The sequence below is a fragment of the Poecilia reticulata genome, chromosome 2 (genome assembly GCF_904066995.2).
Source record: "Poecilia reticulata chromosome 2, P_reticulata-male-v2, whole genome shotgun sequence".
NCBI lineage: Eukaryota > Metazoa > Chordata > Actinopteri > Cyprinodontiformes > Poeciliidae > Poecilia > Poecilia reticulata.
Genome location: NC_088831.1, coordinates 21,490,462 through 21,511,322, shown reverse-complemented (window position 1 = coordinate 21,511,322; position 20,861 = coordinate 21,490,462). Strand labels below are relative to the sequence as shown.

The 20,861-nt window shown below is 38.0% G+C and overlaps 3 protein-coding genes across 5 annotated transcripts; 1 reads left to right on the top strand and 2 right to left on the bottom strand.

Annotated features, from left to right (window-relative positions):
* The first annotated feature begins 1,700 nt into the window (after window positions 1–1,700).
* On the top strand, window positions 1,701–5,633 carry pdcl3 (phosducin-like 3). The gene is made up of 6 exons (XM_008432297.3): window positions 1,701–1,860; window positions 2,254–2,371; window positions 2,792–2,882; window positions 3,088–3,231; window positions 4,538–4,746; window positions 5,113–5,633. Exons 1-6 carry the CDS (start codon window positions 1,855–1,857, stop codon window positions 5,259–5,261), a joined length of 717 nt encoding a protein of 238 aa, XP_008430519.1. The 5' UTR covers window positions 1,701–1,854; the 3' UTR covers window positions 5,262–5,633.
* Window positions 3,402–20,849, bottom strand: LOC103478405 (cytosolic sulfotransferase 3-like). 3 transcript variants are annotated; one of them, XM_081600436.1, is made up of 13 exons: window positions 19,758–20,849; window positions 19,463–19,598; window positions 19,212–19,340; window positions 19,028–19,128; window positions 18,566–18,692; window positions 18,376–18,473; window positions 18,115–18,289; window positions 17,844–18,031; window positions 15,391–17,313; window positions 14,970–15,113; window positions 14,656–14,793; window positions 14,442–14,547; window positions 14,163–14,355 (listed from the first exon to the last, which is right to left on the bottom strand). In XM_081600436.1, exons 2-8 carry the CDS (start codon window positions 19,596–19,598, stop codon window positions 17,919–17,921), a joined length of 879 nt encoding a protein of 292 aa, XP_081456562.1. In that variant the 5' UTR covers window positions 19,758–20,849; the 3' UTR covers window positions 14,163–14,355; window positions 14,442–14,547; window positions 14,656–14,793; window positions 14,970–15,113; window positions 15,391–17,313; window positions 17,844–17,918. The 3 variants fall into 3 exon arrangements, with proteins under 3 accessions (XP_081456565.1, XP_081456562.1, XP_081456559.1); XM_081600433.1 differs by having other exon boundaries at window positions 15,391–18,031; XM_081600439.1 differs by lacking the exons at window positions 14,163–14,355; window positions 14,442–14,547 and adding an exon at window positions 3,402–3,412 and having other exon boundaries at window positions 15,391–18,031.
* Window positions 5,719–11,524, bottom strand: nms (neuromedin S). Its single transcript, XM_008432283.3, has 7 exons — window positions 10,929–11,524; window positions 8,996–9,042; window positions 8,616–8,672; window positions 7,094–7,120; window positions 6,930–6,983; window positions 6,631–6,705; window positions 5,719–5,950 (listed from the first exon to the last, which is right to left on the bottom strand). The coding sequence occupies exons 1-7, from the start codon at window positions 10,999–11,001 to the stop codon at window positions 5,918–5,920; spliced, it is 366 nt and encodes a 121-aa protein (XP_008430505.1). The 5' UTR covers window positions 11,002–11,524; the 3' UTR covers window positions 5,719–5,917.
* Window positions 20,850–20,861: the final 12 nt, after the last annotated feature.

Below are 20,861 nucleotides of genomic sequence, written 5' to 3'. Positions count from 1 at the left end.
TTACTCGTTACAAAAAAGCGAGAGAGAGAAACGCTAGTGTTTTGACCCCACCTACTGATTGACTGCAACAAAGTCGGACACAAATGGAACCCCATACGACATGAACATATGTGGTTCATGTCAGAAGCTGGTTCAGTTGTAAAGCAGGTTAAGTTAACCTTGTGGTATAGGTGAAGCACCTAATTTTCTTAACTAAATGATGCCTGCAGGTATATCTATTAGCAGGTTTAATTTTGCCTGCACTATTTTAAGTGTATTTGACAAGTTCACAGGGCTGCACAGTGGCGCAGTTGGTAGAGCTGTTGCCTTGCAGAAAGAAGGTTCTGGGTTCGATTCCCGGCCTGGGGTCTTTCTGCATGGAGTTTGCATGTTCTCCCTGTGCGTGCGTGGGTTTTCTCCAGGTACTCCGGTTTCCTCCCACAGTCCAAAAACATGACTGTCAGGTTAATTGGCCTCTCCAAATTGCCCCTAGGTGTGAGGGTGTGTGTGCATGGTTGTGTGTCCTGTGTGTCTCTGTGTTGCCCTGCGACAGACTGGCGACCTGTCCAGGGTGTACCCCGCCTCTCGCCCGAAACGTTGGCTGGAGATGGGCACCAGCACCCCTCCTGACCCCACTGAGGGAAAAAGGGTGCAAGAAAATGGATGGATGACAAGTTCACCAAAATATAAAAAATTTAATTCAAACTGCATCTGCCTTGTTTTACTTTATACTTATACTTTTTATTACATTACTTGAGTACATCCATTTTTACAGTAATTTCCATACTTAAGTACAAGACGTTTCAGATACTTTAAGACTTTAATACTTTAAGACTTTCCCTCAAGTAACATTTCAGTCAGTGACTTGGACTTTTACCAAAGTCATATTTTGGAGAGGTACCTATACTTTTACTTGACTCTGAGATTTCAGTACTTTATACAACACTGCTGATTGTATCTTGACTCATTCCACGTTCCATGTATCATTTTCAAAATAAAAAAGTCAATAAAAAAAAACAAACACATTTTATGTACATAAAACATTTATTTTTTCCATGTCGTTCTACTCTGGTGACAATATTATTTTAACTATTAACGCAATTTTAGTGAGATATCAAAATGACGTTTCAGGTCGATTTTGTGCCTGGTTTTTCTGGTGGTTAATAGAACTGTCCTGTTGTGCGTTAGCTGGCAGATCTTTTAAAGCAATCTAAGAACAAGCTATCTAGGACTGGTAAATACTTGTTTGAGCAGGTATGCAGAAAACTGAAATGTAGAAAGTAAACAAGAAAAATGCTTCATTGAGAAAAAATATTACTTGCAAAAAATTATACCACATTTTCTAAGAAATAAACTAGTATACACTCCTGGTTTCTATCTAAATAGCATTTTTCTTTTAACTATTTTTATTTTTCAATATTCTTCAGTTGTATATAGAGTGAATGTACCAGACGAACTATTAAAAAGCATGTCGGTTTGTCTGCATCTGTGTGTCAGAATGGGCAACACCTGTTTGGTTTCGCTGTCAGCACCGTCACGTGGAATGTTGCGCTCCCACGCCTTATTTGGTCATATTGAGCTCTGAAGGAAGTCGGTGTCACCTTTATTTTTGTCGTACTAGTGAAGCAACAGTTCCAGATATTGTCAACTGAAAAACACAGAACTCTACAGCAATAAAAAAATTTACCTAGCACAGTACGAACATAGTTATAAAACTTAGACGAATATTAGAATGAAACAGCACACGTGGCATTACTTGGAGCAGTTTTGGGTTTTGTAGTTTCTTCCGGAATCACCCAACGTGAGCTCCTTCTGTTTCCGTATCGGGGAGTAGAGCAGTGGTGTGATTTCAAGGGACTCTCTTTACTTGACAAAATGCAGGTTAGTTCAACTTTTTATGGTTCCATAATGAATCCGGTTGACTTTTTGTGAGCCAGGCGATTCACTGTGACCAGATGTCGCAGCGCTGGATGTAAATTTACGACACTTCAGACTGAAGCTGTGACACCCAGCTAGCAGAGAGGCATCTCAGCTTAGAAGAACTTTTAAGAACGACCACAATATTAATGAAAGAGACGGTTTAAAATGATAATTTAACAGCTAAACAAACAATATTAATGAACAATAGTGTGTTTTTTCAGTGAGTATGGAACGAAAAATGTGAAACAGAGTAAGGTTTCGGCGCTCATATATGAATTTGAGCTTATTTTTTTATTACTACTATGTCAAAATAGCTAAACAAAAATAAAATGATCCACTTTTTTCTACCTGAAGGACCCGAACGAAGACACAGAGTGGAATGATATCCTGAGGAAGAAAGGCATCCTTCCTCCAAAAGAGATTCCTGAAGATGATGAAGAGGAGGAAGTGGCCCTTCAGCAGCAGTCTGTTGGTATGAGTTGTTTTTTTTGGGGGTTTTTTTATGGAAGAGACGCGAAGCAAATTATAAGGAGATGACTGGATGTCACGGCACAGAGGCAATTACTGCGTTAAAAATGGCTGTGATTGCATTTCATCATATTTTTACATACATTGATATTTGTCAATGCTTTAATGACTCATAATTGGAAAAACTAGATGATGTTTAGTTTGCAAACATCATCAATTAAAGCTAATGAATATCATGATGCATTCCCACCCCCAAAAAAACCTCTGATAATTTCCTTTCTGTGTTTTATATTATTGCTAAGTGCCATACCAACATTTGCCACCGTATGTTCATGAAATATTTTAACAGATCAAAGTTTTATTATTTGACTTATTTTCAACAAATAGGTGAGATGTAAGCGGTCGCTCATTGTTGTCTCCGCAGTGAAAACCTACGAGAGCATGACGCTGGAAGAACTCGAGGAGAACGAGGACGAGTTTGGCGAGGACGACGAGGCCGCCATCGAGATGTACAAGTGAGTAAAAGTGATTTGGCTTTCTCGCATCATGTGAAAAGATCTTGAAAACCGGAGATGTTTGAAAAATGTGGGTTTTCATCGTATTTGGTCCAGTGGTAATGCTAAGACGCCGGTTTATCCAGTCCAGTATTTACTCATGGCGTGTCGGCTGGGGGGGGATTTCTCCGACTCGGAGATGTTGACACACCGGTTCTCCCTTCAGACAGAAACGTCTTGCCGAGTGGAAGGCGGCTCAGATGAAGAACGTGTTCGGAGAGTTGGATGAAATCTCCGGGCAGGATTACGTGAAGGAGGTCAACAAGGCTGGAGAGGGGATCTGGGTGGTGCTGCACCTCTACAAGCAGGGGTAGGTCAGCCTGTAGATCAACCTGTACGTCAGCTGACGCGGTCGATGTAAGTTAAGACGCACTGCTTCCCACATAAATCTGCCCCAATTTCTTAAATTTTTTAGAGCGATCTTCTGATCCCCTGATCTTATTTACCTCTGCAAAGGTCTGACAATCAGCCTCTGTCTCCGTCTTCTTTGCCTTAACAGAGGGCTGACTGACAGACCAGCCCACTAAGGGTGGGAATTATCGTGTCGTTTATCATTTATTTTTAACAATTTCTCGTCGTGATAAGAATTTTGATTTATTGTTGTCACAATACATTCAAGTTAGTTAAAAGAAAAAGGTCTAAAATGTCTTTTTTTTACTATTTTCTCCTCTGTTTTTTCCCCACAAGAGCATCAACAAATGAGTAATATTAGTTTTATTTTTTATTTTATTCACTTATCATTATTATTATTTTTTTCCTCTCTTTTCATCAACTTATTCAATTGTGTTATTGTTTTTGTCCAGCACTTTGGTGCAGTTTTACACCTGCTTTTAAAAGTGCTTTATAAATAAATTTGACATTGACATCAGTACATTCAGAAAATGTGACTACATGTATGTACTTGTATGTGCAGCTTAGTGATATCACTGTTTCAACGGCAGCATTTATATACGTGGCGCCATGAATGCTGTGCCGTGCAGTTGCATAATAAAGAAGTGACAGTTTTTAATCATTTTTATCGTTACCACAGTTGTGCTACAAAGTATCGTGTTAAAAGTTGAAGTCCGTGTCGTCCAGCACGTCTGGACTTATCCGATTAACAATAATCGCTCCACCGTTGCCAACTTAACAACTTTATTCTAAATTTAGCAACTTTTTAGATTAAAAAAAAAATGTTGGTATCTTCCAAGATTGGAATCAGCAGGTCAGGCTTTTTAAAGACCGGTGATCAGCTTAAACAATTCAATGCCTATTTTTAATCCATGTTGGAACATTTTATTTTGTAAGTCTTAACCTAATAAATTCAGTCTATAGCAAAATATTTAGGTTGATGATACCTTTTAAATTTAACCACAGACATTACTGGAGGAGAGAAATGGCGTAAAGCTGTGTTTTATGGTGACTTTAAACATTAGGAAAAGACTAGAAAACAAACCTAAAACCAAAGTTTTATAGATGATAAGACGAGCTTAAAACAAGTCAGTGTTCCTATGGTAACTAAATTGGACCTGACTTCTTTTTGTTTACTGCTTCTTCAGACTGTCGTGACATGAATTCTTTTTGTACAAAGTTGAGAATTCAGTGCTGACCTCTGTGTCCGTCTGGTCTCGGCCCAGCATCCCTCTGTGCACCCTCATCAACCAGCACCTGAGCGGCCTGGCCAGGAAATTCCCTCAGACCAAGTTCCTCCGATCCATCTCCTCCACCTGCATCCCCAACTACCCCGACCGCAACCTGCCCACCATCTTTGTTTACTTCGAGGGAGAGATGAAGGCCCAGTTCATCGGCCCGCTCGTGTTTGGAGGCATGAACCTCAAGGTCGAAGGTAGGGCAACATTGTTGTTATTTTGTTTTTGTTTGGTTTTAGCCGAGGTTGGAAGTATACATAAGTCTGTGTATTTCAGATTTACAAACCCTAGCAAGTTTTTCTAAGGGTTGCTAGGAAACAGAAGCACAACATTTGACTCTGGGCTCTGTAACTGCTCCCAGCTCTCTGTCCTGTAAATTATTGTATCTGGAAGTGGAAATAAACTCCTGACTTTGGAAATCGTGTGCAGTTTTAAAAATGTCCCTTCCTGTATTCTTCTATTTCTTTCTTTTAGTTTGAGAAACTTCACGTAAAATTTTCCCTTTGTGTTTTTTCATTGTTTGCGTGTTTCTTTTCTTTTTTTTTTTCTTTCTATGTGTCCAGAGCTGGAGTGGAGGTTATCGGAAACCGGCGCAGTGAAGACCGACCTGGAAGAAAACCCCAGGAAACAAATCGAAGACAAGATGATGTCGTCGATCAGAAGTTCACTTCCGACGCGGAAGGACAGCGGCTCTGAGGACGAGGACGATTAAAGAGACACCAAAACACAAACAAAAAAACACTCCCAACAGAGGAACACGCCTTTAGAGACAGAACATTAAAGAACCGAGCAGGACCTCCTTTATCAGATATAATCTTCTTTTTTTTATTTTTACAGAGCTCAGTCCTGCTTAAAGGCACGTGGGCAGGCCACTCTGCTGGAACAACACACCTCTGTTTTTTGTTTTTGTAACCTTACACAACCATTAGACACAAATTTTAACTGTTTTTTTTTTTATTACATGGTAATTATGTCACAAAATGTACATGTACATTTCACCCTCCTTTAATTAGAGTTCGCCCCTTTTTGCCACATTTAGTTTCCAAAGTTCTCTTTTGAAATAAAAAAGTCACTGCTGATGAGAGTTTTAAAGTGTTTATATCTTGTTTTAGAGAGAAACTCGGTAACATTCGGAAGCATCGAGACGCAGGCGCGTCATCGCAGAACGGTTGTTTTTTTTTTTTTTGTCTTTATAAGTAATTTTCTGTTCAGGAAAAATATAATAAAATGTTTACGTCCACAGCCAGAGATGCTGCGTGTCACTCGGTATCTGAGACTCTTCATCCAGGCCGGAGCTGCCAGCTGCTCCTCCTCCTCCTCCTCATTGTGTGTCATTTCCTCCCCTGACTTTCTCAGATTCCTCCTCCTTTACAGCATTCCCTCTGGCAGGTTTCGGAGTTTCTGTTCAATTAGCAGCAGGTAATGAGAGGCAGAGAAATGTCAGTGAGAACCAGCAATGAACAAGAGCAGTGATGAAGTTGATGCGATTTATTTGGGCTCCTTCCTAATCACTTCTTCTTTGGCTGAAAGGTTAAGTCTTTAAAGACAGAGGAGAAATAATGGAACGAGTCCTTTTCTCTGACGGTGTCTGGACTAACATCCTGCAGAGTGATATATTATTGTAGACTGTGTTTATTTGCTCTTTGCTTTTTTGTTCTTTTTAAAGGAACAACTCAGAATTTTAATAAAATGACTTTATATGAGTAGAGATGTGGCTTCTGAGTCGAGTTAAGAAGACATGCTGCTCCATTCTCTGATTTTACTTTTTATAGGTATATGTTTGAGTAAAATAAACATTGTTCTTATTCTATGAACTACTGACATGTCTCCGAAATTACAAGCAAAAAAAAAATTATTTGCAGAAAATGAGAAATGGTCAAAATAATGAAAAAAGATGCAGTGATTTCAGACCTCAAATAATGCAAAGAAAACAAGTTCATATTCATTTAGAAACAACAATACTAATGTTTGAACTCGTAAATCAACGTTTGGTGGAATAACCAGGAGGTTTTCAATGAGGTGTCAGTGCAGTGGGCTCTGAGTTTTTTTTCCAGAGCTGTAGGAATGAAAACTTTTCTTACCAGAAGCAGCACCTTCTTCTTTCTCCTCTGGGATAGTTTAGGCGAAAGTCGCATCAAAGGGTGAACTGAGTGGGACTAAACAAGAAACAGAGATTATATAATTAACCGAGGTTAGACGAAACAAAAGGGGCTAAATTATTGATCCCACCCCTGAGTTTTGATTTTACAGAATAAAACAACTTTACTGTCATTAGTCAGTGTACGACCAGCGGTTTTGCTTGGATTCCAATTTTTTACATTTTTAAATGACTTAAGTGAACATCTAGAAGGAAATTTACATCTGGCATCTTTTTGCTCACCTCTTGTTGAACAGCTCCGACAGAGTTGCGCGCTTTGGAGTAATGAAACAGAAACTGCGGGGTAGAAAGAAAAAAACCCAAAACAAAACGTCAACATTAAACTACATGCTGCTGTTTACCATCCAAATTATAAGTTAAATATAATGAAACTAAGCAAATCTTACCCTTTTGAAAATATTCTGGACTTGCTCCTGAGGAAGAAAATAAACAGATTAACATCAGAAATATCAACTGAAAAAAACTGTTATTACTGCATCTGTCATAACTCTAGAAAACAAATATAGAAGAGGCACAGAGAGAAATTCAGAGGTGTTATCTGCTTGTCCAGGTTGTTGTACTTCTGCATGTTCTATCTATGTTTCCCTGTGTTTTTTGATAACTTCCAATAATTGTTCTGCATATTTTACCAACTCTGTGTTTTACCTCTGCACTGGCCCATCTGTGAAGCACGTCTTTGATTATTTGCCAGTTTCTTGTATTTTATTTTACCACAAATGTTGGATGCTTATCATTTCTGAGTGCTAAAAAACAAGGCCACCCTGAACTCACTGCGTCAGAAAGACGTAGGTTGACCTCAGCGTTAGACGTGCATGAACAACGTATCAAGTGAAAAGCTTTGACCCTGAAAAAGTCCAGGATTATAACATTTCTTTTACTTTTTTTTTAACCTAGCAAGCTAAAAATAAATTATCTCAGATAATTGCTACTTAATGTCAAAGCTGGTGGAGTCCACTTCATTCCCTGTGACACTGTTTGATTTGAAAATAAAAGCTGTTTAATTTTAACACGATCTCTTGAGTTAGAGAGGAGAGGTGAAGTACTGGTAGAAATAGCATCTCAGTGGTTATACTCAAAATAAATTTAGCTGTAAACTATAAATGGGTTCAGTGAATGGGCACAATGATAAAGCAGGAAAAGTGGTAAAAAAAAAAAAAAAAAAGATAGCATCAGATCCCTCTACACTAGCTTAACGCCATTGAAACAAAGTAGTTATTTTCTACTTTGGCATGATGGCAGTGTTTGGTGTTGGAGATACAGCACACTGCCCAGGGTGCCATTGTGACAGGGGGTGGCCCTTTTGTGAAAAAAGCTAATTTGTCAGTTTTATCACAAAAAGCATTATATTACTTATCTCTGTTTCCAGTCAAGAGATATTGGGAACGGCGATAGCTAAAACCTAAAATATCTACGCTGATCAAAACTTGAGTTGAATAGTTCTATGCTGAACAGATTCACTAAAACTCAGGTTGAGTTTGACCATTTCTGTTCTTTAAACCCTTTATTCTGTTTGTAAAATCACAAAACAGCTGAAAACTGAAAGAAACCCAAAACCGACAATTCATTTACGAAACTTTTGTTCGTCTTCCTCGGGTTTCTTTTTCCAAGAATGAAATCTGCATCACAGACTTTTTTTTTTCTAAAAAAAAGGAGGATCCACACTAATAGAAACTCCTCAGCTGATCCCGGCAGCCATTTGCAGAAAACGTCCTCTGAATTTGGTGAACAATGGCATCATCGACACACATTATCTCTAAGAGGAAAACACATCATCGCTCTTTCGGGAACCGAGGCTGACAGGAAATGCGGTGCTCAATCTTTTTTTCTTCTCCTCAATCTTAAATGTTTAATGTTATCACGGCAGCCCAATCGCTCGGGGAGTCTAGAGCGATTGTGATGTCGACTCACCTCGTTTTGGTCTCTCCACAACACATTACTCATATCGTCGCTCTGGACGCCTCGCACCTTCGGACAAACAACAAGAGCTTTTAGGATTTAGTTAACGGATTAAAAGAATACAGTGTAGTACTCAAAATAAATGGATGCTTTTGGAAAGTCCATAGGTTTAATTACAGCTCAGCGTCACTACTGTTTCATCTTGGTCTGGCTGCTACACATCAGAGTGACCTATTGTATTTAATTGGACTTTTAATTTGTGATAATTAAACAAGATGGCTGCTTCAGGGCCATTAACGTAGAAGGAAATGGCAAAAACTGTGAGACATCAAAGTGAAGAGGGACTGATGAGGGGTGGTGAGAAGGTGGATGAAGAGAAGTTATTTCGCTACCTTTCGTAATGCGGTGTCATCCCGCCACTGTCCAAAAGGACTGGCATCTGGACAAACAGGACATGTAAAGTTAGCATTCTCTCACTACGTTGCATGAGAAACAAAAATATGGCTGCATCTCCATCACTTTGGAGCGCACCGTTAATTCATCCCATAGCAGTTAGCTCCAAAAATGTAATTTGAGCCATTTTTAAATGAGATTTGCACACTTTCCTGGAGAATCAAAGACTGGGTAATTCTGTGTGGCTTCAGGCGAAATGAGGGGACTTTTAAGCAGCGGTTTCAAATCCAATCTAACTAAAAAATCCACAGGATCATTAAGAACTCTTAGGGAGAATCTAATCATTAGTGACAAACAGAACATCAGCTAAAAATTGGTTTCAGCTGACCCCCAGTGGCTAAACCGCTTAATGTCACCATAACGCTGACTTGTTGCTCCAGCAAAGTCCGCCCCTTACTATGAAGGGAGCTGATGAGAGGGAAGGAGAGGAACAAACCGTGTTGTAGAGACTGAGATTAGCTGTGGTGCTCTCTATTAGATGTGTGTAAGATTTGAACACAAGCTCATTCAAACTATGTTTAAATTAAGAATTAAACGAGCATGTGTAAAATGCTACTCTTGTGACTCTGGCAATTGTGGACAAGTTTGTCATTTTTTTTAATTTATCATTTATCTAACTTCATTGAGATCAAATATATATGTACTTTAAAGACTGCTCTGAAATGCCTAGAATTTCATTTTTTTAAATAAAAAGTGTTACTTATACAGTTGGTAAAGTTTATCCAAATTTCTCACGGCATGAAATTTGCAGTTGTGTTTTTAAACATGTTGATTAGTATCATAAATGTACTAAAAAGACACACTAAGTTGGAAAGACATCATATTTTATAGACAATAACAATCAAATATCATTTAACATTCCTTCACCACCTATATTAAATATTTTGTATGAACATTGGCCTATCAATATTACTTTTTCTATGCCTTTTTTTTGCATCTTTACTTTTGTTAAACACACATTTACCTCTCAGCTTCTACTTGTTTTTATTAGTTATTATTTTTAACTTCAAACAACTTCTGAACAGAGTTTGGAGAAGATGGCTGCATGCTGCACAGCTTTGAATTGTTCTACATTGTAGAGTTTTAATGAATACACTTTAGTTAGTATCATGTTATGTGTCTCATATTTAATATAAACCATTTATAATCCTAACAGCTTTCTTATGTAGCCTCCATGCTAATTTAGCCATAATCAGGGAATACATGAATTTGGATGAGGTTTGTTAGACAGATTAAAAGCTCTTTAGAAAACAACAACCTTTAAGCGGGTATTACATTTGGTTTTCATTAATCCCACTTCTCTGTTTGGTTTAATATTTTAACACAATCTATAATTTACACTAATTGGGGGAAATCTTTTTTTTTTGTTCTAAAATTTCTTGTTTTTTTTATAACTGCCTTTTTTTTTTAGCACGGATTTATTGAAACATGGTTTTCATGTGTTGCTGAATATTTTTATTTTTGGAAAATACTACCTACATTGCCAGTCTAGGTGTGTTATATAAAACATTTGGAGAAAAAAAAAGATTAAACCCCTGTTAGGCTAGCAGAGCCCTGCTAATATTAGCAATATTTTCTCCCCCATTTATGAATAAACATATTTATGGAGCTGGAAACCGGCGATTCATTATTATTATTATGATTTGCTTTTATTTATTCATTAGTGTGCTCAGGCATTATTTGGTATAACCTTAATAAAAGTACATATCTTAAAAGGACATTGTTATCTATTTACCCCCAGCAGCCTCCAGGTTACTCAAATTAAAGAGTTTTACACCTCGGACAGGTTGTCAGTTTGACACTGAAACACGAATTACAATTAAATTACAATTAAATTAAAAAACAACTACTTGGTAAAACCCTTTCGCTCACCTGTTGTGCTCAAACATCCAAAAATCCCCAACAAACACAGCAGGAAAAGTTGTCGCACCGTCGGTAGAGTCATCGCTCTCGTTTCCTCGCTCTTCTTCTTCTTCTCCTCCCTATTTGTGGTTCTGTTAATGATTCTCTGACCCGCTCGGCTCGGTTCGTGTATGCTATGACCACCTCGTTCTCTCGTGCAGCACTTTAAACTCTTTGCAGGCTCTCTGGCAACCTCGCCGTCGACCAATCACAGGCCGATCCGATAATCGGCCGCGTGCGCAACTCTCCACACTCACTCCTCCGCGCGCGCATCACCAATCCACACGGGCTGCGGATCACTGGGAATACCGGACTGATGTAAACCTGTGCTTACGTAAGGACATAGATGTGATTGTTGTTCGGTTGGAGGATGATCACAGTTTTAAATGAGCCATTAATCAAAATACTAGACCAAAGTTGAGCTGGAATAAGTGGGAAATAGGAGGAAGGTGGGCCGCAGGTACATCCCTATAATTGTAGTCATGCGTTGCAGGAACATGACAACTACTTCTCTTTCTCTGATTGCTGGAATTTTCCCCACGAACCAAGAGTTTATTTGTTTGAATTATTTCTAGATACATAACAAATGCACCTGTGTGTATTTGTTCTACTGACATTTTGAGAAACAACGAATTTGCACTTTGTTCATCATAAACACAAAAAAACCATACTTTTTTTGCTATATGTAATTTAAGTTAAAAATATTAATGCGTACCCTGCCAGCATGCCTAGGTGGGCCCCATGTGGGGGAAAGGAGGGCTTATAAATGTGTCCTATATGGGTTTGTCCGCGGGTTCCACGATGCCCCCATGGGTTTGCCCATGTAGGGCCACAGCCTACGTGGGCCCTACATGGGCCCTAAATGGACAAACCCATGTGGGCCCACCACCATGTAGGGCCCATGTGGGTTGTGGCCCTACATGGGCAAACCCATGGGGGCATCGTGGAACCCGCGGACAAACCCATATGGGACCCATCTGGTCTGCCCTCCTTTTCCCCACATGGGGCCCACATAGGCATGCTGGCAGGGTAGTGTCCTTCAGTGATTTTAGTTTGCTTTAAAGTTCTACAAATTGTAAGGGAATGTTTAGCAAGCACTTGGCTTGCAAGTGGTGGAGGTGTGCAATACTGCATATTTAGGTATTCGTTTGTTACAAAGTATCGGTATCAGTATCATCGATACTGATAGTTTCTAAGTTTGATGTGTCACAAACTTCTGACAATTAGGTGCTTTTGTGTTATTTTTTTCTTTGTGTAAACTCTGTTCTAGGTTTGAACAAAATAATTAAAAGTTCATGCATGTCTATAAAATACTTTAATACAATATTGAAGTATTTTGTATTTTGCGTGCATTTTTCCTAAATAAACAAACTGCAAAAAAAAGATAATTTGAGAGCAAATCAAAATAAAATCTTTTTTGAGATGCAATTAAGAAATTACGGCACAAAAATAAACATTTCAAGCAGGAATCTGAAACTAAAGTATCGATCTTGCCATGCTAGTACCAAACCAATACTGATACCAAATTGATATTGATATTATGTGCACTTTGGATCGATTCGCACACCTCCACTAAGGGAAACTGGGCTCACAGAGTCAAACATGGGAGCTTGCTGCACTCTAGCTCTTTTGACTGGAACCAGATGTGTTGATAATTTTGACTATTTTGAGCTTTTTCAGCAACAAACGCTCAGGTTGGGGTTCATGTGAATAACAAGATGGATGCATGAAAAAGCAGCTGAAGCCCGATGTTAAGTACAGTAGAGGATCTGTAATACCAGAGGCCTGTTTCTCTTCCTAACGCCTCTGGGAACTTATTAGAGGACATAGCATCATACATTCTTTTAAATACAAAGACAGTAGCCTTAACTTGGAGTCTACAAGTAAAGGGAAAATGGGCTACTGTTGGGCCTTGATCTAAAATGAGCCAAGATAGAAATGATTCACTATGGGGGGGTTAATGATCATTCCAAAAGAAAACTTGTAGAGCGAGACAGAGAGAAAAGAGCATTAAAGATGACTCATGTCCAACTAAACACTAAAGAGAAGGCATCTTTACCCGGAGTGCCAATAAATATGTAAGATGTTATAATTCCTAAGTAGCTCAAGAATATTTCCAAATAATTTTTTCCCCAACATTGTGAGCAGATGATTACATTAGAACTCTTAATCTGAATTAAAGTAAGGCTAAAAGCTTTTTGTTTATATATTCGTCTTGCCCTTCCAATTTGCATGTTCCCTGATACTGTGTTGGATGCCACCAGTCATTTTTATCACAGGTATTTCAAATGAATTCAGCAAACTTACACTTTCACAGATTCACGAGCTGGATTGGCTTTCACAACAAAACGGTAAGAAAATTATAAACTAGGGCTATTCGTATCAACGAATCAGTTTTAAACAAAGGAAATAAGAGTCGGAAATGCTATAAGTAATGAAAACATGCCGTCAGATGTCATGCTAAAACTGTCTGCGTACGCGCTAGCGTGTGTTTTTATTGGGATCCGCTTAACATATGCTGTCTGTGGAGATTAGAGTCCTGTGGGTAAGAACTAATTATCTGCAGATGATTCAGACAAAGCCATATTGTTTTTATTTGAAGCAAACGGTTCACACAAGGTTGTGGTTTCAGCTTGTGGCACCACCCGACTAGGCTGCCCAGGTGAAAACAAAGTATATTTTAGTATACTAAATTTTAACATACTTCAGTATACTTTTATCGATGTACTTAAACTGTACTATTTTGGAACAACTAATTTAGTGCTTAGTATACTTTAGTAGTATTTAAATAGTATTAAATTACAGCTAATAGTATATTTTAGTATATTATAAGTACTTTTTTGAAACAACTTCAAGTGTACTTAAAGTATACTTTTTAACTATCATATTTCAGAGCTTTATTATTATATTTTGATATAATTATATTTTGAGTGTAATAATTCTGTCTCAGAATAATATTAAAATAAATATTTAATAAACTTCAAATATATTTAAATATACTATTAATATATTAGTAATGTACTTAAATTACACTTATTTATTTTTGATTTCCTGCTATTGATAATAAACTACAATTTTAATTACTCGTGAAAGTCTTTATTCCTACGTACCTATTTTGTACATGACATACATAACTACACTGCAGTACTTACATTGTTTTAGGCTACAATTACATGGAAAGATTAATTACACAAGATGTTCAAGGTAATTCAAATATTTTGTTTTATTACCAACATTTTAAAATTGTCCAATTTTACTCAACTTTATGAACTTTACATAAATAATCAGTTTACACATCAAAAGTGAACACAATGAAGATGAAAATTTAAATGTGACAATAAAACATGAAAGTGAGGATCAACGAAGAACATTCCCGTTCACTGCACCTTACAGAAACCTGCAAAAAAGAACAATAGAACAATTAAACAGAGAAAGCATTTGTATTTAAATAATACAGAAAAATGGCAAATAAAAAAATAATACAATTTTAAGACGTTGTGAACTCGCCATGTATGTGACATCATAAGAACTGATGATGATTGGGACCGGATGCCTGGGGTGGAAAAACATTTCTGGGTGTTTTCTTTGCCTGTTTATGTTAGAAGTAGAAAGAAATAGTCAGCAATGTCATAGAATCCATTGATGTTGGCATTAACTATGAAGCTGTTTTAAGTGTGGACTTAAGGAGACAAACTACCTTAAAATCTTTCCATCCATGATCTGAACACACTGATCCTTGCAGGGTGGTGAGGGGGGCTGGTGGTGCCCAGCTCCAGCAGCCATCAGATCAGAGGCAGGGTTCATCCTGGACAGGTCACCAGTCCATCACAGGGCCCTGAAAGTCAACAACAAATAAAAAAATGAAAGATAAATGTTAGATTAACAAGAAGAGAAAAATTCTTTCCAGTTACCTTTAAATCAAATCATGTTCATTAAGCACTTAGTGTTGGCAACACAGCAGTTTTTGTTGTTGAAAATGTAGCTAGCTTCTCATTGAAAAAACAAACTTACATCATGAAGACGATGTGGAGGTTCATCCTTAGACCTGGTTGGTGATCTGGTGGAGTCAGAGCTTCTTCTGAGACAGAAAGTCTTTAGGTTTCCTAACACCCACTTTCTCCGGCTTCCTCTTTCATCTTCATTTGCTTAGTTAGACTGCAAACATATGTTGAAGATAAAATCATTGATGAACGAGTTAGAACAACCACCACAATTTGTCTTATGGAGCTTAATTAAAACCACGTTAGTTTATGAATTAAAGTGTAAGTCGCAACAAACCTCCATGCAGTTATAACATGAAGCTGAATGATTCCTATTGTAATAATCATACAAGTCACAATAAAATTGATAATTATTTAAGAAACCAACGTAAGTTATATATCTTTACTGCACTGTTTATAATTAAATGAAGATAATTAATAAGCAAACTTACCACCAGCTAGCAACACTTAGCAGCCTTCGTCCCTCCGGGCTCCTTTTGTGACACACATTTCATTTCCATCGGTTGTTGTCCCGTTGTGTTGTCGTCTAACTCGGATTAGGACGTCACCAGCTTGAATTTGCCAAAATTAGAAACTATTGTCAAGGCCCTCTCTACTTTTAAGACATTATTATGCGAGTATAAATGGCGAATTTGAACAGCATCTGTTATCTTCCCTGCTTCAAGTTTTTTCTTCTCTTTGTGGCGGTTTTTTAAATAAATGAAAGTGTGAAATACCGCCACCATCTGGTCTGGAGTATGAACTGGAACTAATGCCGTTGATTATAAGGTTTTGACATCACACATCTGAAAATTGATTGGATACTTTCTTAAAAAAATTACATCATGATTATCATTTTTTTATTGTATGCAATTTTAATAAATAGTAAAAGATTATTAAGGCACTTAAAAATTCATACATATTCATTCATATTTTGTTCACTTAAAGTATACTTTTAAGTGTATTTTTTTACAATTATGTTTAAGTGTGTTTAAAGTACTAATTTCGAAATTGGTACAAGTGTATTTTTAGTATACTTCAGATATACCTATAGGTAGTACACTTAATATTTAGTATATTTAAAGTGTACTTTCACAAATGTAAGTATGTTTGAAGTATAAAGTACCCTATACCTTTTTTTCACCTGGGTGCGTTTTATAGAAGAATCAGAAAAGATCTTCATTTCAAGCACAATACTGTTTTTTTTGTTTGTTTGTTTATTTTATTATTACTTCTTTGAGCGGTGTTATATAAGAAACAAGTTTTGATTTTATAACACGAGGAGATAACTTGCAATCATTGCCATAATTTTCTTAGATAGCAAGCAAATTGCAGCGCAATCTCCGGTGTGCTGTTTTCCCTTTCTCCTCATACGGCCTCGGAAAACCAAGATCTGGATATGAATACGTGTTCGTTCGAGACGGTGAACATCTGGAACTGTGCCACAGTGAAACCCGCCTCTTGTTTTTGTGGCATTTCGAAAATAGAAATAATTTCGAGCTGACCTAAAGCTGGTGAAGCTTATCTGATGTAACCTGAGACAGGGAGAAAATAAAAGTTTTTATCCACTTCTGGCTTCTACAGTCACGAAAAAGAAGAATATTTCATAATGCCGAAACACTGCTATTTAAGTGTATTATTATTATTATTTTTTTAAAGTTAGCACAATCAAACTTAAAATTGGTTTATTTTCGACTTTCAACTTAAAACGGATTACCACATAATACCGATGCTTTTCACATGCATAAATTACGTTTATGGGGGCCTGCGGGTAGGTATATTTGTTTTACGTTTATGCTAAGCTCTATTTTCGCAGACATATCTTACACTGATTACTATTTTTATCTCTTGTATCCTCTGTAGATTAAAGTTCCCACTCTAGCACCAATAACCTCCATCTTTGTTTGTCTTTCCAGTGAAACATTCTCCAAATCCTGATTCAAATGGCATCAACCAAGGACGTACTGACTCAGGATTTTACTTTTTTTTATCATTTAATTTCCAAAAGGTACCAATTGAGACTGATTAATATGCCAATAACCTTTGTGTTTTCTTTATGTAACCCGTGATGTTTTTGTTGTGGCGGGATGAAAACAGCTCCCTTTCCTGCTGCATGTGAATTTGACCGGCTGGCCCGAGTGTGTTCTTGTTTTTATTTAACTGATCAGATGGCAGGCCTTCTGTCAGGGGCTGTTTGGATGTGGACGCCGTTCGGCATGTTTTCATGCGTGGGGATTAACTGCTCCGATCAGTCAGAACCTCCAGGTGACTTTTCTGACCCCTGATTTCACAGCACTAACTCTCTGAGGGGGTCACATGTTCTCCCAGTATTTTTGGGCAGTTGCACAGGGAGGTATTAGAAAGGGACAGGGCACCTGAAAAATAGAAAACAAAATATATTGTATTTAGAAGTTGTGATAAGTACTGGGAGACTAGATTACCTACTTTCTGTTGAAAATAAAAAAAACACCAAGAATCACCAGTGACTGGACATTCACAGATACATAGACAAATAATAAGACGTAGAAGATTTTGAAAATGAATCCCATTTTATGGAGTCCACTAATATTTTCAGAGTGTGGAGAAGAAAACAAACTTTTCAATTTTAGGATTTCTCACTTTGAGAATCAAATAATTTCAATTTCTTTAGGATTTTGCCATGTTAAACGGCGACAAAGCAAAAATTAAAATGAAGAAAAAAAAGTGTAACCCAGGAGTTTATGAGCAAAGTCATGAACTTAAAATAGACCAAATCATGACTCCTCATCCACTGTCAGTGAATCTTTTTGACAATTCTGTGCACATTGGAAATATTAAACTACAGACAAAAATATAGGGTATTATTTTATAAAAAGTTTATGTCATTCACTAGGAGAAAAAGTTATAATTATTCTAATACTTTTACATTTCAGAATCCATTCCTTTGAATTTCAAAATATCCCCTTCGCCATAAGAGATCTGCAATACGCCAGGTCCAGTTTTATATTTCGGTGCGAAACCGAAGTGTCGGATCTTTCATCTTGCTCTTGTAGTCCTCGTTGAACGCTTCATTCTGGGCGACAGTGAAGTGGTTCTTCCAGTCACCAACTTTTCCTGGAAAAGCCACAGACACATCATTCATGTCTTCCTTCCAATTGCTAGCTGTCACTTTTTTTATTTCATCAAATTGAGTTTACCTTTCCTCATGAAGGGAGAAATTGAGAAATCAAAGAATGGGCGTTTGGAACAGTTGGTCATCTCATTGTTCTTCATATTATCAAAGTGCACCAGTTCAACGATGGTCTTTTTGTCTTCAGCTGACGGGGATAACCCGAGGAAGGAGCAAAGTTTGTCTATTTCCCTCTCAGTGTCCTGGAAACACAAGGTCAAATGTCGACTTTGCGGTAAAAACAGTCAGAGAAGCAGCCAGAACGTAAAGGTTCAACCAAATAAATTACCTCAGCTATATCTTCATAGAACATATAATGAAGTTTGGGATAGGTCTTCGTCTTATTCCACCAGTTTCCCACATGGTCATACCACGACCCATACAACACTGAGGCCACAGGACAACACAGAAAAGTAAGAAGCCTGTACAAAAAAGAAAAAAGCACCAAACACAAACTTTTTATGACAATCTGTACTCACTCTGCCCATCCAGGAACCTCTGGAAGTAGCTGCTCCATTCTCCAGGCTCCGGTTGCACCATGTTCATGCGATCAAAGTGGTAAAAAGACACCATGTTGTCCTTCGCGTTGCGTGCCACATACACCATCTACCAAAGGAAGAATGAACAAAAATGAACAACAACCATTACGGTTGCATGAATGACTGAACATCTTCAAACTACTGTAAATGTTTGTTTTGTAGTACTTGGTAGCAAAACTCTTTCTTTACATCAGAGTTGCAAGAAAATTGTAATTAGAATTTTATTGGAAAGAAACAACATGCACTTTTAAAACAATCAAGTCAGAAGTGTGGTCAAGAAACAAACCACATGTCGCCACCCACAGCCCTTTTCTTGTTTTGGACCTTTTTTTGGAGCCTGTTACATATAATCTTGTGACTTTAATTTGAAAGCGTATTCAAACCAAGCTCTTGCAACTTTACCCGACAGTTCAGATCCCAAAACGACTGAGGCACCAACTGAACCGGGAGGTGAGTCTTAATGAGCCGAGGGGAGGTGGGCAGCAGGTCTGCCAGCTCTGTTCCTGCGGACGGACAGACAGAGGCATCGAACGATTAGGGTGATTTTTATGAATAGTAAACAGAATAGTGAAGTTTGACCGTCAACCTGAAGCCACAGAAGAGACCGCTATCTCCAAAAAAGGAACTCGTTCAAAGACGGGGATGGACGACTGACGCTCTGGAGATACTCGTCCAAAATACAACAGGTCAAGGATGTAGGAGACCCACGTAGTTCCTAGGCAGTCAGCAAGAGGGAGGAACATGAAACTATTAGTTTCCTCGAAGCGCTACAAACTGTAAAACCTGATTGTACAGGTTTTACAGTTTGACTGTTTACAGTACAGCTGTTCGACTGACCTGCTTTCGGGTATGTCGCAATGAGTATGTCGTCTGGTCTGGCCTGAAAGTTTTTAACCTTCTCCCAGTTGTCGGTGACGCAGTGAGTCATCGCGACTCCGTGGAAATCGTACAGTTGTGGTCGAGAGCTCTGCATCTAGGAAATTAAAAATCAGCTCTTGACGCACAAGTCTGTCTACACAAATTCAAGATGTTTGAGAGACATCCTGCATTTCCTCGATCAAGCAATTTCAGACTTAAAATCACTTCAGCGACAAAGACTTCCTGTAGCACCGCTGGAAAACAAGTGTTTTACCTTTCTCGTTGAGTTCCCCAACTGGTTTGTGCTTCTTCTGTCTCTGCCAGCTACCTTTGTCAGTGTTCATAGTTAATATTTAACATCCCATACTTTGGTCTTACAGGCACATTTTTGCCTCTGTTTATTGATAACGGTTATTAGAGCGGTGGTTTCAGAACTCGAGGTAATCTCAATGTACAACCCACACATGCTGGACATATAGATATGTAAGAAAACATCACAGGTACTTTCAGTGGTTGTGGTGTTTTCAAACATGTAAATGAGTCAAAGAAAAACATTTATTATGTAACATATTATAAAACAGGTATTTTCCATACTGTGTAAGCCAAAGGTATGGACAAGATGTCGTTTGTTTTCCCTGAAGTTCTAACTGCTCTGTTGATAAGTAACCATCGTTCCATAAATCTTTCATCCACATTTTTGCACTCTGTGACACTCTGGTGATGGAAATGTCTCACCACACTTGAATGTTTTGCTTGACATTACAAACTCTGGAATGTACTTTTGCGTCCGTACTAGAAGATTTATCCACGAAAGCAGTCAAAACGTCCCGAGATCATAATGGGAGATTCCAGTCTCCCAAATGGGCTTATTAGTGTGCAACATTATGACCACAGGAGTAATGGTGTGTTTACCCCCCTTTGCTGCCAAAACAACCTTTATTCTGGCTAGCAATGGTTTCCATTAGATCCCCCAAATATATATTGTGGTCTCTGGCAGCAAGGTGTTAGCATCAGGTCCTTGAAATCGAGAGTTGGGATCAGATTTTGTTGCGTTGAACATCTGATATATACCTAACTGGATGAAGATTTGGTAAATTTGGAGATTAAGACAGCACTTTATCCAGCTCCTTGGAATATTATTGATTCATATTTGGTTTGTGACTGGGAGCCACAGTCAAAGGATTTACATGGTATAAAATTATATAATTTTTACGTTACCAGGACACGTTACCAGTGTCCTGCCTTTGGTTTGTGAACAAACCAGCCTTTGGTTTGTGAATCAAACTCTTTGACAGCGGAAACTGTCTGAATTATTCTTATGACTCCTGCCTTCCCAGTTCATTGTTTCATCACCGTGTCCGAAAGTCAAAGTAGCCCT

Bases quoted from the DNA above. Each gene is read 5' to 3' on its own strand.
- LOC103478405 (XM_081600439.1), bottom strand. From the start codon at position 19,598: ATGCAGAGCTCTCGACCACAACTGTACGATTTCCACGGAGTCGCGATG. The intron at 19,129-19,211 runs GTTGACGGTCAA...GTCCGTCCGCAG, and splicing joins GGTCTCTTCTGTGGCTTCAG to GAACAGAGCTGGCAGACCTG. The intron at 18,290-18,375 runs GTAATTTATTTG...TTGTGTTTCCAG, and splicing joins TCTATGAAGATATAGCTGAG to GACACTGAGAGGGAAATAGA.
- pdcl3 (XM_008432297.3), top strand. The intron at 2,372-2,791 runs GTATGAGTTGTT...TTGTCTCCGCAG, and splicing joins CCTTCAGCAGCAGTCTGTTG to TGAAAACCTACGAGAGCATG. The intron at 2,883-3,087 runs GTGAGTAAAAGT...TTCTCCCTTCAG, and splicing joins GCCGCCATCGAGATGTACAA to ACAGAAACGTCTTGCCGAGT.
- nms (XM_008432283.3), bottom strand. From the start codon at position 11,001: ATGACTCTACCGACGGTGCGACAACTTTTCCTGCTGTGTTTGTTGGGG. The intron at 8,673-8,995 runs GTAGCGAAATAA...GTTTGTCCGAAG, and splicing joins ATGACACCGCATTACGAAAG to GTGCGAGGCGTCCAGAGCGA. The intron at 7,121-8,615 runs GTGAGTCGACAT...TTTCTTCCTCAG, and splicing joins TGTGGAGAGACCAAAACGAG to GAGCAAGTCCAGAATATTTT.